Source organism: Salvelinus sp. IW2-2015, linkage group LG1 (genome assembly GCF_002910315.2).
Source record: "Salvelinus sp. IW2-2015 linkage group LG1, ASM291031v2, whole genome shotgun sequence".
NCBI lineage: Eukaryota > Metazoa > Chordata > Actinopteri > Salmoniformes > Salmonidae > Salvelinus > Salvelinus sp. IW2-2015.
In genome coordinates, this window is record NC_036838.1 from 47,017,617 (window position 1) to 47,042,092 (window position 24,476).

Genomic DNA, 24,476 nt, shown 5'->3' on the forward strand with positions numbered 1-24,476 from the left:
AATGACTTGTCGTGTAGTCCTGAACAGAACTACAGAGTTTATTCTACTTCCATTCACTCTGGAAGATGCTCCTTTGAAGATAGGCTAASCAGCCGTGTTGATGGTTCCCAATGGGTTGATGAGAGTAGTAGAATACGATGGTTTGAAGAGAATAGTAGAATGGTCCCACTTAAATTCTCTTTTCTAGATACTTAGGACAGCTAATCAGCATTACCAGTGATTGTCCAGGTGGTGACTTTATATCTCTATCTCGTGTTGAGATTCAAAGTTCCAACCACTTTAAATGTGAGCTGCAGCTTGATGTCTTTCTGGTCTGACATGTTAATTGTTAACCCATAATTTTATACTGTTCGTTCAAAAAGGGGGGGTGTTCCTTCAGGCTGACTCGCTATGTGACCTCACTCAAGGGGGCTGTGACTACTTACTTCTATAAAGTTATGGAAACGTTTATCTCTTATGGCTCCTAAAATCATATCCCTCTCTCGACTAAAACACTTTCATAATTTTTCATATTTCATGCACAGTTCATCGGACGAACACTTCACACAAATAGTGTGTATACTTTTCAAGTTACAGTATTTCCTTTATAACATTTTTAATGACATCACAAAACAACACCTGAAACGTCACCAGTGTTCTCCATATTGCCTCTGACCATTCCCCACGTTCTTTGTTAGAAATGTTGTTCCAGTATTCGCTTCAGAACGTGTTAGAGTTTTGGTGGGAAAAGGTCTGTGTAGACAAAGCCACATTCCTTGGGTGAATTTGGAAAGGGAGATAGCTGAATGTTCTGAAATTGATTTACAACAGGGCGTGAGCTGTCAACCCCCCCCACCAGTTCTTTTCTCCCCCCTCTGTGGGTGAAAGGGGATCTGGTTGAAGTTATTTATTGCAAAGCTAATCTGACCCATTTGGATCCTTACAGGACAGTTATGACAGTATGTAACTTTCTAAATGTAATTCATTACAGTTAGTAGTTACCTGTCCAAATTTGTAATCGGTAACATAACTGTGTGGAGAAACGGACCAATGCGCAGCGTGCTCTGAGTTCCACATCTTTATTTTTTGAAAAACTTACAAAAACAAAGAACGGAAACAAACAACAAACCGTAACATAAGCGGTTTAACATGCACTAACTCAAAACAAGATCCCACAAAACACAGTTGGGAAATGGCTGCCTAAATATGATCCCCAATCAGAGAMAACGATAAACCGCTGCCTCTGAATGGGAACCATACCAAGCCAACATACAAATAAACACACTAGATCACCCACCCTAGTCACACCCAGACCTAACCAAAATAGAGAATAAAAAGGCTCTCTATGGTCAGGGCATGACAGGACCAATGAAACAAATACCAAAATATACAGTGGGGAGAACAAGTATTTGATACACTGCCGATTTTGCAGGTTTTCCTACTTACAAAGCATGTAGAGGTCTGTAATATTTATCATAGGTACACTTCAACTGTGAGAGACGGAATCTAAAACAAAAATCCAGAAAATCACATTGTATGATTTTTAAGTATTTAATTTGCATTTTATTGCATGACATAAGTATTTGATACATCAGAAAAGCAGAACTTAATATTTGGTACAGAAACCTTTGTTTGCAATTACAGAGATCATATGTTTCCTGGAGTTCTTGACCAGGTTTGCACGCACTGCAGCAGGGATTTTGGCCCACTCCTCCATACAGACCTTCTCCAGATCCTTCAGGTTTCGGGGCTGTCGCTGGGCAATACGGACTTTCAGCTCCCTCAAAAATGTTCTATTGGGTTCAGGTCTGGATACTGGCTAGGCCACTTCAGACCTTGAGATGCCTTTACGGAGCCACTCCTTAGTTGCCATGGCTGTGTGTTTCGGGTCGTTGTCATGCTGGAAGACCCAGCCACGACCCATCTTCAATGCTCTTACTGAGGGAAGGAGGTTGTTGGCAAGATCTCACGATACATGGCCCCATCCATCCTCCCCTCAATACGGTGCAGTCGTCCTGTCCCCTTTGCAGAAAAGCATCCCCAAAGAATGATGTTTCCACCTCCATGCTTCACGGTTGGGATGGTGTTCTTGGGGTTGTACTCATCCTTCTTCTTCCTCCAAACACGTCGAGTGGAGTTTAGACCAAAAGCTCAATTTTTGTCTCATCAGACCACATGACCTTCTCCATTCTTCCTCTGGATCATCCAGATGGTCATTGGCAAACTTCAGACGGGCCTGGACATGCCCTGGCTTGAGCAGGGGACCTTGCGTGCGCTGCAGTATTTTAATCCATGACGGCATAGTGTGTTACTAATGGTTTTCTTTGAGACTGTGGTCCCAGCTCTCTTCAGGTCATTGACCAGGTCCTGCCGTGTAGTTCTGGGCTGATCCCTCACCTTCCCATGATCATTGATGCCCCACGAGGTGAGATCTTGCATGGAGCCCCAGACCGAGGATGATTGACCGTCATCTTGAACTTCTTCCATTTTCTAATAATTGCCGCAACAGTTGTTGCCTTCTCACCAAGCTGCTTGCTTATTGTCCTGTAGCCCATCCCAGCCTTGTGCAGGTCTACAATTTTATCCCTGATGTCCTTACACAGCTCTCTGGTCTTGGCCATTGTGGAGAGGTTGGAGTCTGTTTGATTGAGTGTGTGGACAGGGTCGTTTATACAGGTAACGAGTTCAAACAGGTGCAGTTAATACAGGTAATGAGTGGAGAACAGGAGGGCTTCTTAAAGAAAAACTAACAGGTCTGTGAGAGCCGGAATTCTTACTGATTGGAAGGTGATCAAATACTTATGTCTTGCAATAAAATGCAAATTAATTACTTAAAAATCATACAATGCGATTTTCTAGATTTTTGTTTTAGATTCCGTCTCTCACAGTTGAAGTGTACCTATGATAAAAAATTACAGACCTCTACATGCTTTGTAAGTAGGAAAACCTGCAAAATCGGCAGTGTATCAAATACTTGTTCTCCCCACTGTAGTTTTTGGGTKGAGTTTTCCTTTCAGGCATTAGAAGAAGACAAAAAATATCCATCAAATGTATTTTGTACGTCATCATAGTGGTCTATGACACTCTCGGGTGGAACAAACTTTAACTTGCACCTTTTTTCAATGTTGAACAGAAAGGTGTCATAATGGATTTTTTTCTCGCAAACATCCCTTCTGAATTGAAAAGTAATCCATTTTTTGTTGTTGCTGGTAAAGTAACAGTAACAGTTATAGTTTTTTTGTAATCAGATTAGATGTTACTGATTACATTTAATAGTTTAATCAGTTACTCCCCAACCCTGTGTATAAATTACACACAGAACAATCCCCCGGTTGTTCCCTAGCCCAGAGCTGTTTGGAGGGAGCATGCGTGGGTTAGTTATTTTCTGCTCAATCACACAGCAGGGACAACAGAGCGCTTTACTCCCCACACAATGACAGGGATAAGGCACATTCTATCCCCTTACCCAGGGACAAAACTGCTTTGACATTTTGTGAAGAAATGTTTTTTGATGCTAATGCTGTTATGTCATAATGGAGTGGGATAGTCACAAATACGTCATGTCAAACACTCTTTCTCTCTTGATGTAGCCAGAACATTTCCTCAAATTGTAGAGCGACAATTGAATAGGCCGTGTCTATTATGATTGGTAATGGAATTGAAAATGGAAAACAAGAAGCACATGACAGGTGCTGCACCACATGGGAACTGTCCTCGTGTTTTAGGGCTAGCAATCCATTTTATTCTGTCAACATGTTTTATTGTGTACGGACATGTGTCTAAAAGGAATCTAGCTATTTGTGCTTTTTGAACATGTTTGAAAATGGTGAATAAAGCGTTTTCAGTTCCCATAAGATAAGTCAACATAGTACAGTAGTGTACAGAACCATGGAAAGAATATTAGCCAATGTGCTGAAAGGGGAAAAACCAATAATTACACGTAATGTGAAACAGTGGTGGTGGACCTATCAGCATCAGTGCAACATGCAGGAAATTGTCAACTGAAGAACACTTTCCACTCATTGCAAGTTTGTAGACTTTCTGAGCTATATAGTATTGTCATAATCTTAGGCTATACTAAACTACTAATGGTTCAACAGTATAATTTAGTGTTATAGAACAATATTGCCCAAAGCAACTTACACACTCAGGAAAAGGTTAGTTGTTGTTGTTTATTGTGGTTTGTTAGGATTTAGGGGCTAGCTATGAAGTTGACCACACAAATAATTACTACCAGTAGCAACTGTCAGAGATCCCACTTCTCTCACTTTTAATGGTTGTTTACCCTAATCATTCTTTGTATTGTAAACAAGCTATTATGTGACCAACTCTCACTCTTTTGCCTTGTCACCCTCTCTCTACCCCTCACTCTGTCTTTCTGTAACTGCCTCCTGTGTCTGTTAGTCTGTCTGTCCGGCTCAGGGCTTGTTTAAAAAGGCCCAGGAACTAAGGGACAGGACATAGGGTGTTTACCGAGCCTGTAGAAGTCATTGTTGTTCAGGTTATTCAAGCCTTCAAGTGATGCCAACTTTACCAGAATACTTGTGGGAGCGGTTTGGAACAGGACTGAATGGAGGTTAGATTCATTAGAGCAAAAACAGTTCATGTTCCTCCCACTGCCTTAATGTTTCATTCTATTACCAAATTGAATCAGTAAGTGGCTTGATTGGCATGTTCAGGCAGTTTCCTTTCGAGGAGCTGCCTAAACAAAGAGACTTGGAAAGTCTGCTAGACTTTCCAAGTCACACACAGCTGGCAGGCATGGAGAACAAACGAATGAGAGTGAGAGACGACTGTTGCTTAAAGAAACGTTCAGTAGCTGCCTTGTTTAGCATCGTCTTGCATAATCACACATTGCCACAAATAACCTAGTAACATGTGAATATATTTGTTGAGATGATACATATACGGTAACATATTATCTGACATTGTGTGGGTAGGGATGAAAATGAGAGGCCGTGGAATGAACAGAGTGTTCTGATGATCACACACACACACACACACACACACACACACACACACACACACACACACACACATACACACACACACTATCAACCTCTTCCTCTGCATAGTCGTCAATGCCTAGCAGTACCCAGAAAATTGTGCGCCTCACTCTGACCCCGTCAATCTCCCGCCTCACTCTCTCCGCTCTCTCGCTCTAAAACATTCTCGCTCCATTCATTTAGAATGCACTGCTGTTTAGAACACTGCCACTGAGAGAGGCAGAGAGGGAGTGCACCATTCACTTGTGTTTCAATGGAGATGACGCAAATCCCTGACCTGTTTTGTACTCCGAAATCCTGGGCATGCTCTCTTCGACCAACGTTCTCCTTACAAATCTTGACCTTGCTGGCAGGTGGACAGACAAACTAATTATGAGTGGGCCAGAATCCCTTTGTAGACTGGACTGGACCAGGCCCAATATTCCTGTCTGTCTGTCACACCCCTGCTGGTGGTGAAAACACTTTCTCTGAGGTGGATACATGGGGTCGTAGGTTACCTATGTGGCACTGTCAACAATGCTATCCTGACATGACTCTGTATCATGACTCAAATCTCAAACATAAACAATGCCAATCATTAACACGAATTATTCAATAAGCCAATTATATTAATTAACCAATTGAGATTATTTGAACCATTCTATACATGTTTTGTAGTGCGGTAGGTATTATCTTGTCTTATTGATATTTTTGATCATTAGAGTAGTTTGAAACTACACTACAGACCAGGGCCCAGGGCCCAGGGCCCAGGCCCCAGGCCAAACACCAGGGTCGATAAATGTCAAACTATATAACAGCACCACCTTGTGTTCAATCGAGGAACCTTTTGTCAATATACGTCGTTTTTTAAAACACTTTTAATGGCGCTACTGTAAATACCAAACAGAGGAGGCTGGTGGGAGGAGTTATAGGAGGACGGGCTCATTGTAATGGCTGGTGTCCATATGTTTGATGTGTTTGATACCGTTCCATTGATTCCATTCCAGCAATTAGAATGAGCCCTTCCTCCTATTGCTCCTCCTACCAGCCTCCTCTGATACCAAATAATACATAGGGCTCTGTCTAAGACCAAAGGATACCTTATAATGCTATAAACGGGGCTATGTTTGCTTGAAATGTTGCTTCAGCTATACACCAGAATAGGTCTACACTGTGGCTTATGTTGGGCATCAAAACATGATAGCTGAAAATAATGACAGGGACAAGTCGCTCTAATGAATAAGCAATTTATTCATATCAATACAATAACGATTTTAATAATGAAATAACTGATTTTGAAAAGGTAGGCCTTGCACATGATCATATAACAATGACTACTTGTCTAGGCTATGTATTTTAGTCCCGGCTTGGTCAAGCTCTAGCATGTCGGCAGCAGCCACAGGTGAGTCGCTTCACTGCTCTCCAAACATGGCGGAGGACTCCTCCCTTATTTCTGGGGCAATTTACGGTCACCTGAAAGATAGGAAGAAGTCATATTTGTATTCACCTCCAAATCTACTTTACTCTTTGCAGACCATGTTCTGTACATTGATTTGTTGACACACTTGAAAGGTCCTCATATGTCAATGATCTGCGAAGAGTGTATGAGGCTGAAAAGTCTGCTAGTCCACACTATAAACAGCGTATTTGAGTGACTAAAAAACTTTAATTGTATTCATAGAGAAAGCTTACTCTTTAGCTGATTAACTCTGATCCAACAACAATGGGATCCGAGAACAACACTGATGGGGTTCAGTGACCTATCAACTTTCCACAACCATTCTGGAGACTATAAAACACAACTCCTTGTCCTCCATGAAGGCATCAATATGAAGTTGGTTTGCAGGGAATGCTGAAACGTACCCAGAGTAGAGCATATCTCTCAGATCAGAGTCTACCTTTCCCAGGTTCTCTTCACAGTCAGGTAATATAGTCAAGGCTCTCAGGAGAGCTTTGCTCTTTGGAGCTTTGGCAAACTCGTTTTGGATAATGACCCAAAGCTGATGTGCAAAGCAGAAGTGYGTCGTCATGTCTTTATCCATCATAGTCATGATGGGGTCAATTGAAAAGATGTCATACACAAATTTGTTGATGATGTGCATAAATTGGGAATTAGGCATAGTTCCAGTGGACATTAGGGTCCAGTAGTTCACAGTTTTGTGTTCTTCAACTCTGCAGTACTCTCCACAGTCACCAGTTCTCACAGGGTACCGTTGAGAGTACACACTGGGAAAGAGCTACATCATGGCTCTCACAATCAGGCAGGCAATGTCTCTGGACACCATTTGGCTCTTAGAGGAGACATTGTACTGAAGGATCATCTTTGTGCTCGACCAGTCAGAGCGCTGGGCCAGTTGATCATACACAGAGGCTAGAATCTCTTCCACCTCAAGTGGAAGTTGGCCTCTGTTTCTCCATTGGCGACTGACATTCCAAGGTCCGCAGACAGGTGGTTCTCCAGACCCTCAGGACGAGTGTGGCTTCCTTCTTTGGTGCCTCAGAGTATATTTGGCTCAGCAGTTTGGCTCTACAACCCTGCACAACATTGGGATCAATCACAAGACGTTCTCCATGGAGAAGAGGGGACTTACTGCCAAGGTGTGACTCAGACTTCTGGATAAAATGGAAGTTTACACAGGAGGAGGGTCCAGTTATTCAGTCACATGTGATAAGCTGACATACAGAGTTACAGCTGTCATAACAGATCCGGTAACCTCACTATCTCCAGCACTCAGGGCTTTTCTCAGGGCAGTGGGGTCACCAGCCATACTCAGCAGGTCATCAAGAATGGAGCGCACAACCCTGACGCCCACAGGCCTGGAGTAGAGGATTTGCAGCTGCTTCGTATCATTGAAAGCATCTTTGATCTTAAGACTACCAGCAAGTTCCTGCAGCACCGAGATCACCACCCACATCATCAGGTCGACCAATGCCATGCTGGTGGAGCCCTCTCCCTCAGAGGAGTCTCTGTCTGCAGGGTAGGTTCCAAGAATCAGACTAGTGACGATTTCCACCACAACCGCAGATGCACTCTGTAGACTGGAGGCTGGAAGGTAGGTCAAGTCACTGACRAGGTTCTTAATGGCCTTTTGGAGCAAACTTGTGGTCGCAAACCCAGTAGGTTCCCTTTAAGCAAACAAATGTCAGAGTCAAGGGCCGCGGGCCACATCCGGCCCGCGAGAAGGTTTTTACGGCCCTGGGATGATCTTGATTTATTATTAGAACCGGCCCGCAGACCGCAGCAAGCCGGCAGCCCGCAGATCTTTTACACGCACCAATACTACATTTCCCACAATGCAACGTGACGCACCGAGCAGTAGGCTGCTTCATTTCAATATTTATTGCACAGCAGTCGTCAGCATCACAGTAAAATTAACTTTCAGATACCATCAAAAATGGCAAAACGGAAGGTGGACACTGAGAAACGGGGGTTTCAAACAATGGGAGTCGAGTATATGTTCACGGAGGTAGCTGGAAAACCTGTGTGTCTTCTGTGTGGAGAAAGTGTGGCGGTACTGAAAGAGTATAATCTGAGACGACATTATGAAACGAAACACGCGGACAAAAACAAGAATATGGACATGGAACAAAGGCTACAAAAGGCAGAGGAATTAAAACGAGGCCTCAAATCTCGACAGGCTCTGTTCAAAAAAGCCAAATCACAAGGCCAGGCTGCTGTCAAGGCCAGTTTATTTTGGCAGAAGAGAATCGCTAAATCAGCCCGGCCATTTACGGAGGGGGATTTCATCAAAAACTGCATGATTAAAGTTTGTGACGAAAGTTTGCCCAGAAAAAAGGCAACTCTTTTTAAATGTGAGTCTGAGCAGAAACACCATTGCCGAGAGAGTAGACCAGTTGTCCATCAATCTAAAAGAGCAGCTTGTGAAAAAGGGAAAAGATTTCATTGCATATTCCTTGGCTGTGGATGAGAGCACCGACATTTCTGACATTGCCCAGTTGTCAATTTTCATCGCCGCGAGTGGACTCCAGCCTAAGCGTGACAGAGGAGTTTTGGCTTACGTCCTATGCATGGCACAACTACGGGGCATGATTTGTATGAAGAGGTGTCAAGATGTGTAAATGAGATGGAGCTGCCTTGGGAAAAACTCGTGGGTTTGACAACCGACGGAGCACCTGCGATGTGTGGACACAGGAGCGGACTGGTGGCGAAGATAACGGAAAAGATGCAAGAGGAAAACGCGACAGGTGAGCTGACAGCTTATCATTGTATCATACACCAGGAGCGTTGTGCGGTAAAGCCTTGAAAATGGAGCATGTAATGAGCATCATCACGCGCACAGTTAACTTTATCAGAGCCAAAGGTTTGAATCACCGCCAGTTCAAGGCATTTCTACGGAGTTAGAAACGGAGCATGGTGATTTGCCTTATCACACAGAGGTGCGATGGCTAAGCCAGGGAAAGGTGCTTCAAAGATGTTTCGAGCTTCGTGAGGAGATTTGTCTGTTCTTGGACAGCAAAGGGAAAGACACAACACAACTCCGAGACGAAATGTTCTTGTGTGAAATGGCTTTTCGTGTGACATTACGAGTCATCTGAATGCAATGAACTTGCAGCTGCAGGGTCGGATCATGTCATCTCTGATATGTACAGTACAGTGAAGGCATTTAAAACCAAACTGACTCTGTGGGAGACGCAGATGCGGGAAAGAAAATTTGAGCCACTTTCCCAGCTGCCAGACCATGAAAGAGAAGCTCTCTACCAGTGCTTCCCGAGCGCACAGTTGGCTGATAAAAATAGGTATGCTTGCCGCTGACTTTCGACGCCGATTTGCTGACTTTGAAGCACAAAAAAGCAGGTTGGAACTGCTCGGTAACCCATTTGCTGTTGACGTGGAAAGCTCACCACCAAACCTCCAAATGGAGTTGATTGACCTCCAATGCAATGATGCACTGAGGGCAAAATATGCGGCAGTGGGTGCTGCGGAGTTCGCCCGTTTCCTCCCCGCACACAATGCCCCAGCTGCGCATCCAGGCTGCTCAAACGTTGTCTATGTTGCAGCACATACCTGTGTGAACAACTGTTTTTCTTGATGAACCTGAACAAAACATCACACAGAAGTCGACTTACTGCTGAACACCTCCACTCAATCTGAGGATTTCCTCAGCTCAGAGCCTTACCCCGAACATTGATGAACTGTGTGAAAAGGATGGGACACCACCAAGTATCACCCTCACCTCAAACAAGTGAACATTACTGTGCAATCACATATTTAGAGTTTTTACTCAGTTCAAGTTTAAAAGTTAAAGTTTAATATTTGTTTCACTGCATGTTACTTCTCCTTAAAACAAAGTGTTGTTTGATTAATAGATTTTTGCACTTTATTTTATTGTATTTCAATCCAATTTTATATTTAAAAATATTTCAGTTGAGTGGATGATAGAAAATTGCTATTATTGTTTTTTTTCTTTGAAGTAAATTTAGCCACTTTTGCTAAAATAGAAAATATAGGCTACTGATGGTGCCTTGAATACGGTTTCTTTCATTTATGTTCATGTTATGGGATTTTATATAAAGGAAATTTGTCTTTTGTGTCTGTTGAAAATTAAAAGATTACTGACAGAGCCATAAGAAAAATATTGCTTTATTTATCTGATCTATTTGGAATATATTTGTTAGGTTCAGTAGGTCAATTAGGTTCACTAGACTATATGCGTCATTTAAAAAATTTTTCAATGAACATTCGAACAGTCCGCGCCCTCGGCTTGTAGCTAAATTTTTATTGGCCCTCCGTCCATTTGACTTTGACACCCCTGCTTTAGAGCCACAGTCTGCTCTCCCACTTGCAGGGTTTATGATACAGCAAGACAGCAAATAAAGGCACCAAGTTTAGAGACTATGAACACTACAGCAACAGTGTAAAGTACTTAAGTAAAATACTTTAAAGACTACTTAAGTAATTTTTGGGTGTATCTGTACTTTACTATTTATATTTTTGCAACTTTTACTCTTTACTTCACTACATCCTAAAGAAATTGATGCACTTTTTACTCCATACATTTTCCGACACCCAAAGTACTACTTACATTTTGACAGGAAAATGGCTCAATTCACACACTTATCAAAGAGAACATCTCTGGTCATCCCTACTGCCTCTGATCTGGCGGACTCACTAAACACAAATGCTTGGTTTGTAAATGATGTCTGAGTGTTGGAGTGTGCCCCTGGCTGTACGTAAATAAAAAAAGAAGAAAATGGTGCCGTCTGGTTTGCTTAATATAAGATTTGAAAATTATGTTATACTTACTTTTGATACTTAAGTATTCTTAGCAATTCCATTTACTTTGTATACTTAAGTATATTTAAAACCAAATACTTTTAGACTTTTACCCAAGTAGTATTTTACTGGGTGACTTTCATTTTTACTGAGTCATTTTCTATTAAGGCATCTCTACTTTTACTCAAGTATGACAATTGAGTACTTTTTCACCCACTGCACTACAGAGGCCTACAAATAGGGAACTATGGAACTGATGTGCATATATTACTAGCTAAGAAACACTTGTATCAAGTAAAGTGACACTCACAAGTTAGGAGAGGAAAGGGAAACACATTGACCATCCAATGCATGCAGTGGCTGAGCGGATGGGCGTCACTGAAACACCTATCATCACAATGTGTCAATGCAATAGGTTCAGAGCTTATTAACAGCTAATAAACTCAAAATATATTTACTACTGCCTATCTTATGACCAAGCCAGCTCAAAAATGGTGAGATCCCTGCCTTCCCTGTTTTATTTTTGAAACCTGAAGTTACAACAAAGGTAATCATGCTGTAACTGCTTCTCGGTTGTCTTACTGCCTTCACCTCCAATGAACTTTACAGCGAATAACTGATAGTCAAATTATTAACAATGGGGATTATGAAATGCTAGTTAAACACTCACCTGTCAATGAAGGCTTCCCTCACTTGTGAGGTAAACCAATGCTTCATGTCCTCTGTGGTGACATGAGGAGCAACCTTGTGCTGGGCCTCCAAAGCCAGGAACTACATCAGGGCTCTTTTCTGCAAACAGATGAGAGGCCTCACAATATTTAGTTGTTCTCTTTCAAGGTTGACTATTTTACCTGATGCGTATAATAAGATATTCCCAGCAGAGATATAATCGTCTTCAGGTATTCATTACTGTGTAGAACAAATGACCTGAAATATAAATATGGGATATGAACAAAATATCGTCATCAATAAAAACGTTATAGCTTATAGATTCACCTCACGCAGATGACACCATTCTGTATACTTCTGGTCCTTCTTTGGACACTGTGTTAACAAACCTCCAGACGAGCTTCAGTGCCATACAACTCTCCTTCCGTGGCCTCCAACGCTCTTAAATGCAAGTAATACTTAATTCATGCTCTTCAAACGATCGCTGCCCGCACCTTCCCACCCGTCCAGCATCACTACTCTGGACGGTTCTGACTTAGAATATGTGGACAATTAACAATACCTAGGTGTCTGGTTAGACTGTAAACTCTCCTTCCAGACTCATATTAAGCATCTCCAATCCAAAATTAAATCTAGAATCGGCTTCCTATTTCGCAACAAAGCATCCTTCACTCATGCTGCCAAACATACCCTCGTAAAAACTGACTATCCTACCGATCCTGACTTCAGCAATGTCATTTACAAAATAGCCTCCAACACTCTACTCAGCAAATTGGATGCAGTCTTTCACAGTGCCATCCGTTTTTGTCACCAAAGCCCATATACTACCCATGACTGCGACCTGTAGCTCTCGTTGGCTGTCCCTCGCTTCATATTTGTCGCCAAACCCACTGGCCCAGGTCATCTATAAGTCCTTTGCTAGGTAAAGCCCCGCCTTATCTCAGCTCACTGGTCACCATAGCAGCACCCACCCGTAGCACGCGCTCCAGCAGTATATTTCACTGGTCACCCCCAAAGCCAATTCCTCATTTGGCCTCCTTTCCTTCCAGTTCTCTGCTGCCAATGACTGGAACGAACTGCAAAAATCACTGAAGCTGAGACTCATATGTCCCTCACTAACTTTAAGCACCAGCTGTGAGAGCAGCTCACAGATCACTGCACCTGTACATAGCCCATATGTAAATAGCCCATCCAACTACCTCATCCCATACTGTTATTATTATTTTTGACTCCTGGTATGCACCCCAGTATCTCTACTTGCACATTCATCTTCTGCACATCTATCACTCCAGTGTTTAATTTCTATATTGTAATTATTTCACCACTATGGCCTATTTATTGCCTTACCTCCCTTATCCTGCCTCATTTGCACACACTGTATATAGACTTTTTCTATTGTATTATTGACTCTATGTTTGTTTATTCCATGTGTAACTGTGTTGTTGTTTGTGTCGCACTGCTTTGCTTTATCTTGGCCACATCGCAGTTGTAAATGAGAACTTGTTCTCAACTAGCCTACCTGGTTAAATAAAGGTGAAATAAATCAAAATAAATAGCTGCACAGAAAGTAAGTAGAGCAAATCTTACCACACAGCTTTTCTATTCATCAATCATGATTCACAGAAATTAGGTCAAACTCCAGTCAAAATCTAATTTTGTCAACCTTATCACATTTGTGTGATTATTACAATTTCTGTTTGCACTTTCTGGACATTCTGGAGTGTTTGGCAATTATGATGCAAAATCAATGCAGCACTGCATAGAATTAAATTATGTAAATTGCCATAAGTGCAGACAGAGATCTGGCTTTTCAAGTTAAATAGAAAACACCATTATGCATATTGATATGATTTGTAATTTATTTTATTTTTTTACATGTGGAGCACTCTGAAATAAGCACATCATTTTTATGAAATAAAAAAATATACTCTACCGGTTAAACGTTTTAGAACACCTACTCATTCACTTGTTGGCTGCTTTTCCTTCACCCTGCGGTCAGACTCATCCCAAACCATCTCAATTGGGTTGAGGTCGGGGGATTGTGGAGGCCAGGTCATCTGATGCAGCACTCCATCACTCTCCTTGGTAAAATAGACCTTACACAGCCTGGACATGTGTTGGGTCATTGTCTTGTTGAAAAACAAATGAAAGTCCCACTAAGCCCAAACCAGATGGGATGGCGTATCGCTGCAGAATGCTGTGGTAGCCATGCTGGTTAAGTGTGCCTTGAATTCTAAATCACAGACAGTGTCACCAGCAAAGCACCCCACACCATAACACCTCCTCCTCCATGCTTTATTGTGGGAAATATACATGCAGAGATCATCCGTTCACCTACACCGCATCTCACAAAGACACAGTGGTTAGAACCAAAAATCTTAAATTTGGACTCTGGACCCAGGACAAATTTCCACCGGTCTAATGTCCAGTGCTCGTGTTTCTTGGCCCAAGCAAGTCTCTTCTTCTTATTGGTGTCCTTTAGTAGTGGTTTCTTTGCAGCAATTCGACCATGAAGGTCTTTTCCCAAATAGGGCTATCTTCTGTTTACGACCCCTACCTTGTCACAACACAACTGATTGTCTCAAACGCATTAAGAAGGAAAGAAATTCCCCAAATGAACTTTTAACAAGGCACACCTATTAATTGAAATGCATTCCAGGTGACTACCCTGTCTCTTATACACATCTAGATGTGTATAAGAGACAGGCTTTAGAGCCACAGTCTGCTCTCCACTTGCAGGGTTTATGATACAGCAAGACAGCAAATAAAGGCCACAAGTTTAGAGACTATGAACACTACAGCAACAGTGTAAAGTACTTAAGTAAAAAATACTTTAAAGTACTACTTAAGTAATTTTTGGGTGTATCTGTACTTTACTATTTATATTTTTGCCAACTTTTACTTTTACTTCACTACATTCCTAAAGAAATTGATGCACTTTTTACTCCATACATTTTCCCTGACACCCAAAGTACTACTTACATTTTGACAGGAAAATGGTCCAATTCACACACTTATCAAGAGAACATCTCTGGTCATCCCTACTGCCTCTGATCTGGCGGACTCACTAAACACAAATGCTTGGTTTGTAAATGATGTCTGAGTGTTGGAGTGTGCCCCTGGCTGTACGTAAATAAAAAAAGAAGAAAATGGTGCCGTCTGGTTTGCTTAATATAAGGAATTTGAAAATTAGTTATACTTTTACTTTTGATACTTAAGTATATCTTAGCAATTCCATTTACTTTTGATACTTAAGTATATTTAAAACCAAATACTTTTAGACTTTTACTCAAGTAGTATTTTACTGGGTGACTTTCATTTTTACTTGAGTCATTTTCTATTAAGGCATCTCTACTTTTACTCAAGTATGACAATTGAGTACTTTTTCCACCACTGCACTACAGAGGCCTACAAATAGGGAACTATGGAACTGATGTGCATATATTACTAGCTAAGAAACACTTGTATCAAGTAAAGTGACACTCACAAGTTAGGAGAGGAAAGGGACGAACACATTGACCATCCAATGCCATGCAGTGGCTGAGCGGATGGGCTGTCACTGAACAACCCTATCATCACAATGTGTCAATGCAATAGGTTCAGAGCTTATTAACAGCTAATAAACTCAAATTATATTTTACTACTGCCTATCTTATGACCAAGCCAGCTCAAAAATGGTGAGATCCCTGCCTTCCCTGTTTTATTTTTGAAACCTGAAGTTACAACAAAGGTAATCATGCTGTTAACTGCTTCTCGGTTGTCTTACTGCCTTCACCTCCAATGAACTTTACAGCGAATAACTGATAGTCAAATTATTAACAATGGGGATTATGAAATGCTAGTTAAACACTCACCTGTCAATGAAGGCTTCCCTCACTTGTGAGGTAAACCAATGCTTCATGTCCTCTGTGGTGACATGAGGTATATCTCACAAATAAAATATATAATGTTCAAATAATGTAGTTAAATGTTTATATATATATATATAAACATTAGCAATCCACATGATGTGAAGATACGTTTACTATTGTGTTTAAAATTTAAAACCACTGAACTGGCATTATATATATATATATAAACATTTAACTACATTATATATATATATATAATGCCAGTTCAGTGGTTTTACATTTTAAACACAATAGTAAACGTATCTTCACAATGTGGATTGCTACATACGTAGGAAGTCTACAATTTCATCACGTATAGCCTACTTTTACAGTTAGGCTACTGCAATTTATTTACTATCCATTAGATGTCATAGACTACTATCCGACTGATGTATAATTTCTTTCGTATATTTTCAAAAATGCGAACGTGTATTTTCCTTGAAAACTAAAAAGTGACATTCAAGTCTCTGCCGAAACCCGGRATCGAACCAGGGACATTTAGATCTTCAGTCTAACGCTCTCCCAACTGAGCTATTTCGGCAGACATGATAAGAACGAATCCAACAGCCATTTTGAAAACACCATTGCCTTGTGGGACATGTTAGTTTCTGTGCAACTTGACAGATACACCTGCAGAGGTCGCCATAAGGCTAAAGATTGTAATGTGACGTGTAACCAAAGATGGTTTAGAATTGTCTTTCTATACCGCAAACGTTTGGTATAATTTATGTTGAATATTATTGTATTAAATTGTGTTACATTGTAAACAGAATACTATATTGACCAAAAAACAACAATATGAAATACACCCCATATACTACCCACCACTGCGACCTGTACGCTCTCGTTGGCTGGCCCTCGCTTTATACTCCTCGCCAAACCCACTGGCTCCAGGTGATCTACAAGTCTTTGCTAGGTAAAGCCCCACATTATCTCAGCTCACTGGTCACCATAGCAGCACCCACCCGTAGCACGCACTCCAGCAGGTATATCTCACTGGTCACCCCCAAAGCCAATTCTTCCTTTGGCCGCCTCTCCTTCCAGTTCTCTGCTGCCAGTGACTGGAACGAACTGCAAAAATCACTAAAGCTAGAGACTCTTACCTCCCTCACTAGCTTTAAGCACCAACTGTCAGAGCAGCTCACAGATCACTTCACCTGTACATAGCTCATCTGTGAATAGCCTATCCAATCTACCTCATCCCCATACTGTATTTATTTATTTATCTTGCTCCTTTGCACCCCAGTATCTCTACTTGCACATTCATCTTCTGCACATTCTACCTATCCAGTATTTAATTGCTATATTGTAATTACTTCACCACCATAGCCCATTTAAATAAAGGTGAAATAAAAAAATAAAAAAATCTAATCTCGATAGTAGTGCCTGCAGCTCGCTCTGTTGATGGTTGTTGAACTATTGCTTCTGTGCTTTGCATGTCCTGCAGCTACAGCCCACACATACAACTTATTTTGCCTTGCCATGCTCAATACAGCCTGTACTCAAACTTTAGATAGTGTGCTCATAGCAACGGAGAACCCATAATTTGTACACACACACACACACACACACACACACACACACACACACACACACACACACACACACACACACACACACACACACGTGGCTGTGTACGTGTGTGAGTGTGGCTGTGTATATGAGTGTGTGTGGACATGCATGATAAAGTTGTTACCTTCCTCTTCATCTGCCTCCAGCTGCAGCCTTCACAGCAGGCCTTCCCTTAACACATTTCTCTACTGAAGGAAAGACTTTCATGAAGTACTGTAGCTCCCCAGGCTTCAACTCCAAGCAATTTTAAACCATGTATTCTAAAGTGGCTGTATTCATGTAGCACTGTGTGGTACTCATCTTTATTCACGAAAAATGTGCCTGTTATTGAAAAACCTATAGATGACAACAAGAACGCAGAAATTTAGAAGCCAGATTAAAGGTGATTGACTGCAAACACAAGCCCCAATACAATAGTCACATTTATTGATATTTTCATTGTCTTCTCTCTATACATTTAGATACAAGAAAACAACACAATGGGAATTTATACAATGAATACATGTGATGCATGTGCGTATATAAAGCGGGTATGAACATTCAGTAGCATAAATCCATCACATTTGTCTCAGGTTTTATGATGATAAGTCTATAAGACACAGTCCCACAGGGAGTAGAAGGTCTGTTTGTGCACCACAGAACAGTACAGTGCTGAAATCAAACAATTAGCCAATAGTGTTCTGTTTTGTTTTTACCTCGCCTACACCAGTGGAGGCTGTTGAGGGGAGGCCTGCCCATAATAATGACTGGAATGGAGAAAATGGAATGGCCATGTGTTTGATGTATTTGATACCATTCCACTAATTCCACTCCAGCCATTACCACGAGCATGTCCTCCCCCATTAAGACGCCACCAACCTCCTGTGGCATACACATGTTTAACTTCTTTTTTCAGTCCTTTATTTTCACATCTTATTTTTTTACCCGTATGCGCAAATAACAAATACATTTTAAAAACTATGTAGGCTAAAATCAAATCTACTACTGGCATATTTATTTGTCACATGCACCGAATACAACTGATGTAGACTTTACCATAGAATGCTTGCTTACAAACCGTAAATATACCRGTAGTACACAAACCTACCTGTGTTTCCTACAGGCAAATTATTCCTACAGGCAAATTATTACAAAAACACCTCTTAATTTGCGCCGGCTCTGGGGACTTTTGCAGGTACAAATGTGTTTAATTGGTTTGAGACAAGGGTTGACGCGATGGCCATGACAGATGTCCTCTACTATAACAACATCACTCTTTGTAATACGACCAAATGATGTGGGGACCAACCGACAAGTTGGAAATCACATTGAATAAGTTACAATGTCTATTTTATATACAACACATCGCAACAGATAAATATCAATATATGATTACAAATTCAGTGCCACATAGTGATTTGTGRACATATTTATGAGCTTTGTGGAAGTTTATCTGTCAACAATTAAACATTGTCTGTCATCTGTTTACTACAAACTATCCAAYGCAACAGTCTATTACATAGGGAGATCTTTAACCTCTCTGTATCTCCCCTCCTCTCTCTATTTACAGTGCCTTCAGAAAGTATTCATACCCCCTTGACTTCTTCCACATTTTGTTGTGTTACAGTCTGAATTTAAAATGAATTAAATTGAGATGTTRTGTCAATGGCCTACCCACAATATCCCATAATGTCAAAGTGGAATTGTTATTTTATAATTTTTTACAAATTCATAAAAAATGAAAAGGTGAAAGATCTTGAGTCAATAAGTATTCAACCCCTTTGTTATGGAAAGCCTAAATAAGTTAAGGAGTAAAAATGTGCATAAGTTACATAAGTTGCGTAGACTCACTCTGTGTGCAATAATAGTGTTTAACATGAATTTTGAATGACTATCTCATCTCTGTACCCCACACATACAATTATCTGTAAGGTTCCTCAGTGAATTTATTTCACAGATTCAACCACAAAGACCAGGGAGGTTATACAATGCCTCGCAAAGAAGGGCACCTATAGGTAGACGGGTAAARAAATTATGTTTTTACATTTAATATCCCTCTGAGCATGGTGAAGTTATTAATTACACTTTGGATGGTCTATCAATACACCCAGTCACTACAAAGATACATGCTTCCTTCCTAACTCAGTTGCCAGAGAGGAAGGAAACCGCTCACGGATTTCATCATGAGGCCAAAGGTGATTTTAAAACAGTTAAAGAGTTTAATGGCTTTGAAAGGAGAAAACTGAGGATGGATCAACAACATTGTATTTACTCCACAATGCTAACCTAATTGACAGAGTGAAAAGAAGGAATAGAAATATTCCAAAACATGCATCCTGTTCGCAATAAAGCACTAAAKTAAAACTGCAAATAATGTGGCCAAAAATKAACTTAATGTCCTGAATACAAAGCATAATGTTTGGGGAAAATCCAACACAATACATCATTGAGTACCACTGATCACATTTTCTAGCATGGTGGTGACTGCATCATGTTATTGGTATGCTTGTCATTGGCAAGGACTAGGGAGTTTTTTGTTGTTGGTAAAAATAAACAGAATAGAGCTTAACACAGGCAAAATCCTAGAGGAAAACCTGGTTCAGTAGGCTTTCCAACAGACACTGGGAGACAATTTTACTTTTCAGTAGGGCAATAACCTAAAACACAAGCCCAAATATACACTGGAGTTGCTTACCAAGACGACATTGAATGAGTGGCCTAGTTACAGTTTTGACTTAAATTGCCTTGAAAATCTATGGCAAGACTTGAAAATGGATGTCTAGCAGTGATCAACAACTAACTTGACAGAACTTGAAGAATTTTTAAAATAATAATGTGCAAGTATTGTACAATCCAGGTATGCAAAGCTATTAGAGACTTACCCAGAAAGAATGACATCTGTAATCGAGGCTAAAGGTGATTCTAGCATGTATTGACTCAGSGGTGTGAATACTTATTTTTTAATAAATTTGCTAATATTTCTAAAAACATGTTTTCACTTTGTCATTATGGGGTATTGTGTGTAGATGGGTGAGCCCAAAAATCTACTCAACCCATTTTGAATTCCGTCTGTAACACAACAAAATATTGAATAAGTCAAGGGGTCTGAATACTTTCTGAAGTCACTGTATATATGAATAGATGACAGTGTACACTATGTACATAGTTCCATCTTATATTATATCAGTAGGATATATACATATTCTTGTTCAGAATCAATGACACCTTTAAACCCATTCTTAAAGTAGTTAAGGAATGGGTAATACAGATGTAGGATCTTCATTTAAACACTCTTTTGTTGCTGAGACTTTTCCTGCTCAGCAGGAAATGCTATCTTGCTGTGCATTCAAGTTTTAAAAAGGCTTCTAAATTTTATAATTTCCACTTTAAAATGTCAGACTTGTTTTACCCTAAAATTTTTTATCAAACCCTACAAAAAATGTCCATTAATTATAATCCACATAATAATTCACATTTCCTGTTGATGCAGGATTGTTTTCCTGTTGTAGCAAACTTGCTTCAAATAAGGTCCTACATCTGTATTTAGCAGATCCAAAAGGATATGTATTTGTGTATCTATATGGGTGACAATGTTTTTGTGTTGTCTTAGAAGCTGCCTTCCAATGCTTGAGTGGGTGGAATTCTGATCCTCTGCTGGCCAAACAAACACTCATATAGGCTACTGTAAAGAAGTTACATAAGCATCTTAGTGTTTGCACTCAGTGATATACAGCAGGGTTTCCTAAACTCGGTCCTGCACCTGGGGGGGTGCAACTAGTGTGTGCTATTCTTCAGGGGCTCTACCAGGCAACGGTCAATGGTTTCGCTGCCCTCCAGCTGTAACTGGCGTCCCTTCCTTGGCTCCACCCAGGAGTTGTGTGTGACGGTCTCTCCTGGCGAGGGGTCCACCTGCAGTAGTGACACCACCCTCTTCTTCACCTTGGCTCTGAGGGCAAGCCGTAGCTTCTGCCTGGTGAAGGCATAGAGCAGTGGGTGGGAGATGGTGGTGCCATAGGCCAGGGCCAGGAACCAGAGGCGCAGGCTGACCAGGGTGTCACTGGGGCCCAGGCCCAGGATCAGCACATTGGCAACGGACAGAGGAGCCCAGCAACCTAGGAAAGTGGAGACGATGAGGAGGGACATCCTGAAGACGCGCTGCTGGCGCTCCCGCCGGTCCCGGTGACGCCTCACGGCCCGCCGCAAGGCAATGATGGCCGACACAGATGCCTGAACAGTGGGACCGGTGACAGGGGCAGCAGGTGCAGGGGTAGCAGCAGCAGCGCCTTCTGAGCTAACCAGAGGGGCTGAGGACAGGGCTGGGGGGGAGGTGGCTGTGGAGATGGGGGGGATGCAGGGAGGCTGAGAGAGCTGCTTGCTTGTGTCTGTACACTGCTCTCCTCCCTCTATCACTCCCAGCACTGCCTTCTGCTTCTGTCTCTTACGGCGCCCCCTGCAGGAGGTTGCCCTGAAACACTGGCTCTTTTTAATATGGGAGCCGATGCGAATGTTCAAGGCCCGCAGGATCCGTGAGTATGTGAACAGCATGACTGCCACTGTGATAAAGAAGATGGGCACCTGCAGCAGGAGGTGGTAGTACATGGCCAAGCCTGTGTGGTAGCCCTGGCCGCCCACACACAGCAGCGTCCGGTTACGCCACACTGGCGCCAAGGTGGTGGCGGCGGAGGAGGATGAGGTGGGGATGTGCTTCCCATTCTCCGACCCTCCGGTGAGAAACTCCACCTCCAGGAAAGGGATGAAGAAGACGGCCAGAGACGTGGCCCAGACAGCAGTCAGCAACAGCCCTGCCCTCCGMGGGGTGAGCAACCGGTTGGCGGGTCGGACGGATATGTCGTAGCGGTCCACACTGATGACCAGCACGTTAATGGCAGTAGAGATGGAGGCAAAGGTGACACAGGCCTCGTGGAAGCAGCAGAGCAGTGCCAGGTTTGGCCCTGGGGGTAGCAGCACCACCACCAGGGTCAGAGGCAGACACAGCACGCACAACATCACGTCCAGCACATGCAGGTTGACCGTGACCATGTTGCTGACCGAGTCGACCAGGTTGGACTGAGAGCAGTAGAGCACCAGCACGGTCAAGTTGCTGCTGAAGCCTAGCACCAGCTCTAGCATGAGGAAGGCGGTCAGTGACACCTGGAAGCCCAGGGGGTACGGCATGTACCAGGCTGTGCTGGAGGAGACACTTCCCCCCGAGACCTCCTCCAGGGCCCCCACACTTAACACCGTCCCAGCCCAGTCGCTCGAGGCTGGGGTCGGGGTGTAGCTGTCTGTCTCCATGGTGGTGACTTCTCAAGCGTCAGGGGTAGTATTAACCGTGATGTGTTCCCATTGTGCAAACTGGCTCCATGATGATGGTGATGGAGAACAGCGCAGTAACAGTCCTGTAGAGAAAGGGAGACGGGGGATGAATTGTGTGTCTGATGGGGGTCTTGAAATGGTTAAAGCTATAAGCCAAAGATAAGTAATCAAACACACAGGCAATCAATTGCTCTTAATGGATTATCAGAAATAACACATTCAACAACTTAGAAATGGGTTCTGATCTTTGGCCAGTAAGCTATAACTTGGATCACCTGCTGGATCGTTCTGACAATTCGATGACTTTTGAGATATGTAATTTAACCTAATTTGAACATTTTGTCATAAAGAGCACATGTTCAACTTCATAAAAAACAYGTTTTCCCATCTCAATAGGTTAAATATAAAAATATACTGGTAAGTGCCTATTATGTGCCAAATAAAGTAACAGGGTTTCCGTAACAGGGTTGATGATTTCATCTTAAATCAGCCATGAATCCCATTGTGACAGGGGTAATGGATGCTTGTTGTGTGCAACAGGGATTGGCAATTGAATGCAAGCTCCACCATTTTTTCCCTTCACATTCTAGCCTGTTGTCTATGGGTAACAGGTTTGACGTGTTATGCTCGACTTGCTCAGTTTTCCACCGCAAAACACCAGAAAAGGGCCAAAAATAGTAGAACCAGCTCACCTGCTTTTACATTATGATTTGACTATTAGATGTTCAATGTTTATTTTAAAAATGTTTTTATTAAGGAATAGTTTCACCATATTAAAACGAGTTCAGTTCACATAACAGGGTTGACTTTAAAATGAGGAACAGACGTAAATGAATCACTAATCACATGAACTAAATAATCATACTCAGAAATTACTTTGTCAAAGCAACAAAATAACTAGGGCTTTACAATGATGGTAAAAACCTGGAGAAATGTTGGGGTTACGTGGGTTAAATTCTYCCCTAGAAGTCACAGAGGGCGCACAAAGGAACATGTCAAAGTCTTTATTTATTTAAAAAATCTGATTGATTGAATTTTCTATGTGGTCTATATTAAATGGCCCTTCATTGAATATAAGAGGCTTTAAAAATTATAGTTTTTGCATATATTTTTTTGCGTAAAGTGCTTAGACTTTATTGAGCAGTTTGTCAGAATTGACAGCTCTTTAAATACATTTTAGGGCATCATAATAAATTCTGAGAAACGGCAGTAGGTCATCTAGAAGCGTCTGTATAATCCCCTGGAGGTGAAATCTACATCAGGGCTCTCTGACAGACACGGCCTCTTTCATCTCCTCAAAGAGATTGACTAAATGTCAGCATTAGTCAAGGTGGCTTTGGTATACAATTCACAGAGCTACTGTAAGAGAGTATTTACAGTGTTACGTCAGGACACGCAGCAAAACAGACAAACATGCATGAACTACACATATTTTATAATAACATATCATTTGGTATTTATGGTGTACAATAATTTCCTGACATTGCCACTTGAAACTGATGAACGCATGTTTGTGTGTAAGAGATGGGAGGAAGTATTAAATATACTAATGCAACTGCAGTAAGTAATTGCAAGCTCTTTTTACATCGCTGTACAATAAAGATGTAACCAACGCACCAATCCACTGCACAGTCTCTCACATATGCTGTGTACAATGCACCCGCAGAAACACAATCAGCCAAACAAAGTAGTGTGCTAAGCCATGTGTGTCAGTGGAATGAAGCGTTCAGAGATAAAATGTATAATTTGTTTTCTATACTGAGGTGCTCGTGGGTAATCAGATTAGTGTCTACATGCCAGACTATAACCCCATGCTGTATTGACAGCATACCAGTGGTGATGTCCATGACA

At 41.7% G+C, this 24,476-nt stretch overlaps 1 protein-coding gene, 1 long non-coding RNA gene and 1 other non-coding gene across 3 annotated transcripts in view; all 3 read right to left on the minus strand.

Moving 5' to 3' along the window:
• Window positions 1-6,195: 6,195 nt before the first annotated feature.
• LOC111968662 (uncharacterized) overlaps window positions 6,196-24,476 on the minus strand; it is a 39,348-nt gene continuing 21,067 nt past the window's right edge. Inside the window, exons 2-3 of the long non-coding RNA XR_002877902.2 lie at window positions 11,870-11,988; window positions 6,196-6,437 (exon numbers count right to left, since the gene is read on the minus strand). This is a non-coding gene — a long non-coding RNA (uncharacterized lncRNA). The remainder of the gene's footprint in view (window positions 6,438-11,869; window positions 11,989-24,476) is intronic.
• trnaf-gaa (transfer RNA phenylalanine (anticodon GAA)) lies at window positions 16,227-16,299 on the minus strand. The gene has a single exon. It is a non-coding gene; the product is annotated as a tRNA-Phe (tRNA).
• LOC111968655 (G-protein coupled receptor 22-like) lies at window positions 17,740-22,706 on the minus strand. Its single transcript, XM_023994423.2, has one exon. The coding sequence runs from the start codon at window positions 22,602-22,604 to the stop codon at window positions 21,084-21,086; it is 1,521 nt and encodes a 506-aa protein (XP_023850191.1). The 5' UTR covers window positions 22,605-22,706; the 3' UTR covers window positions 17,740-21,083.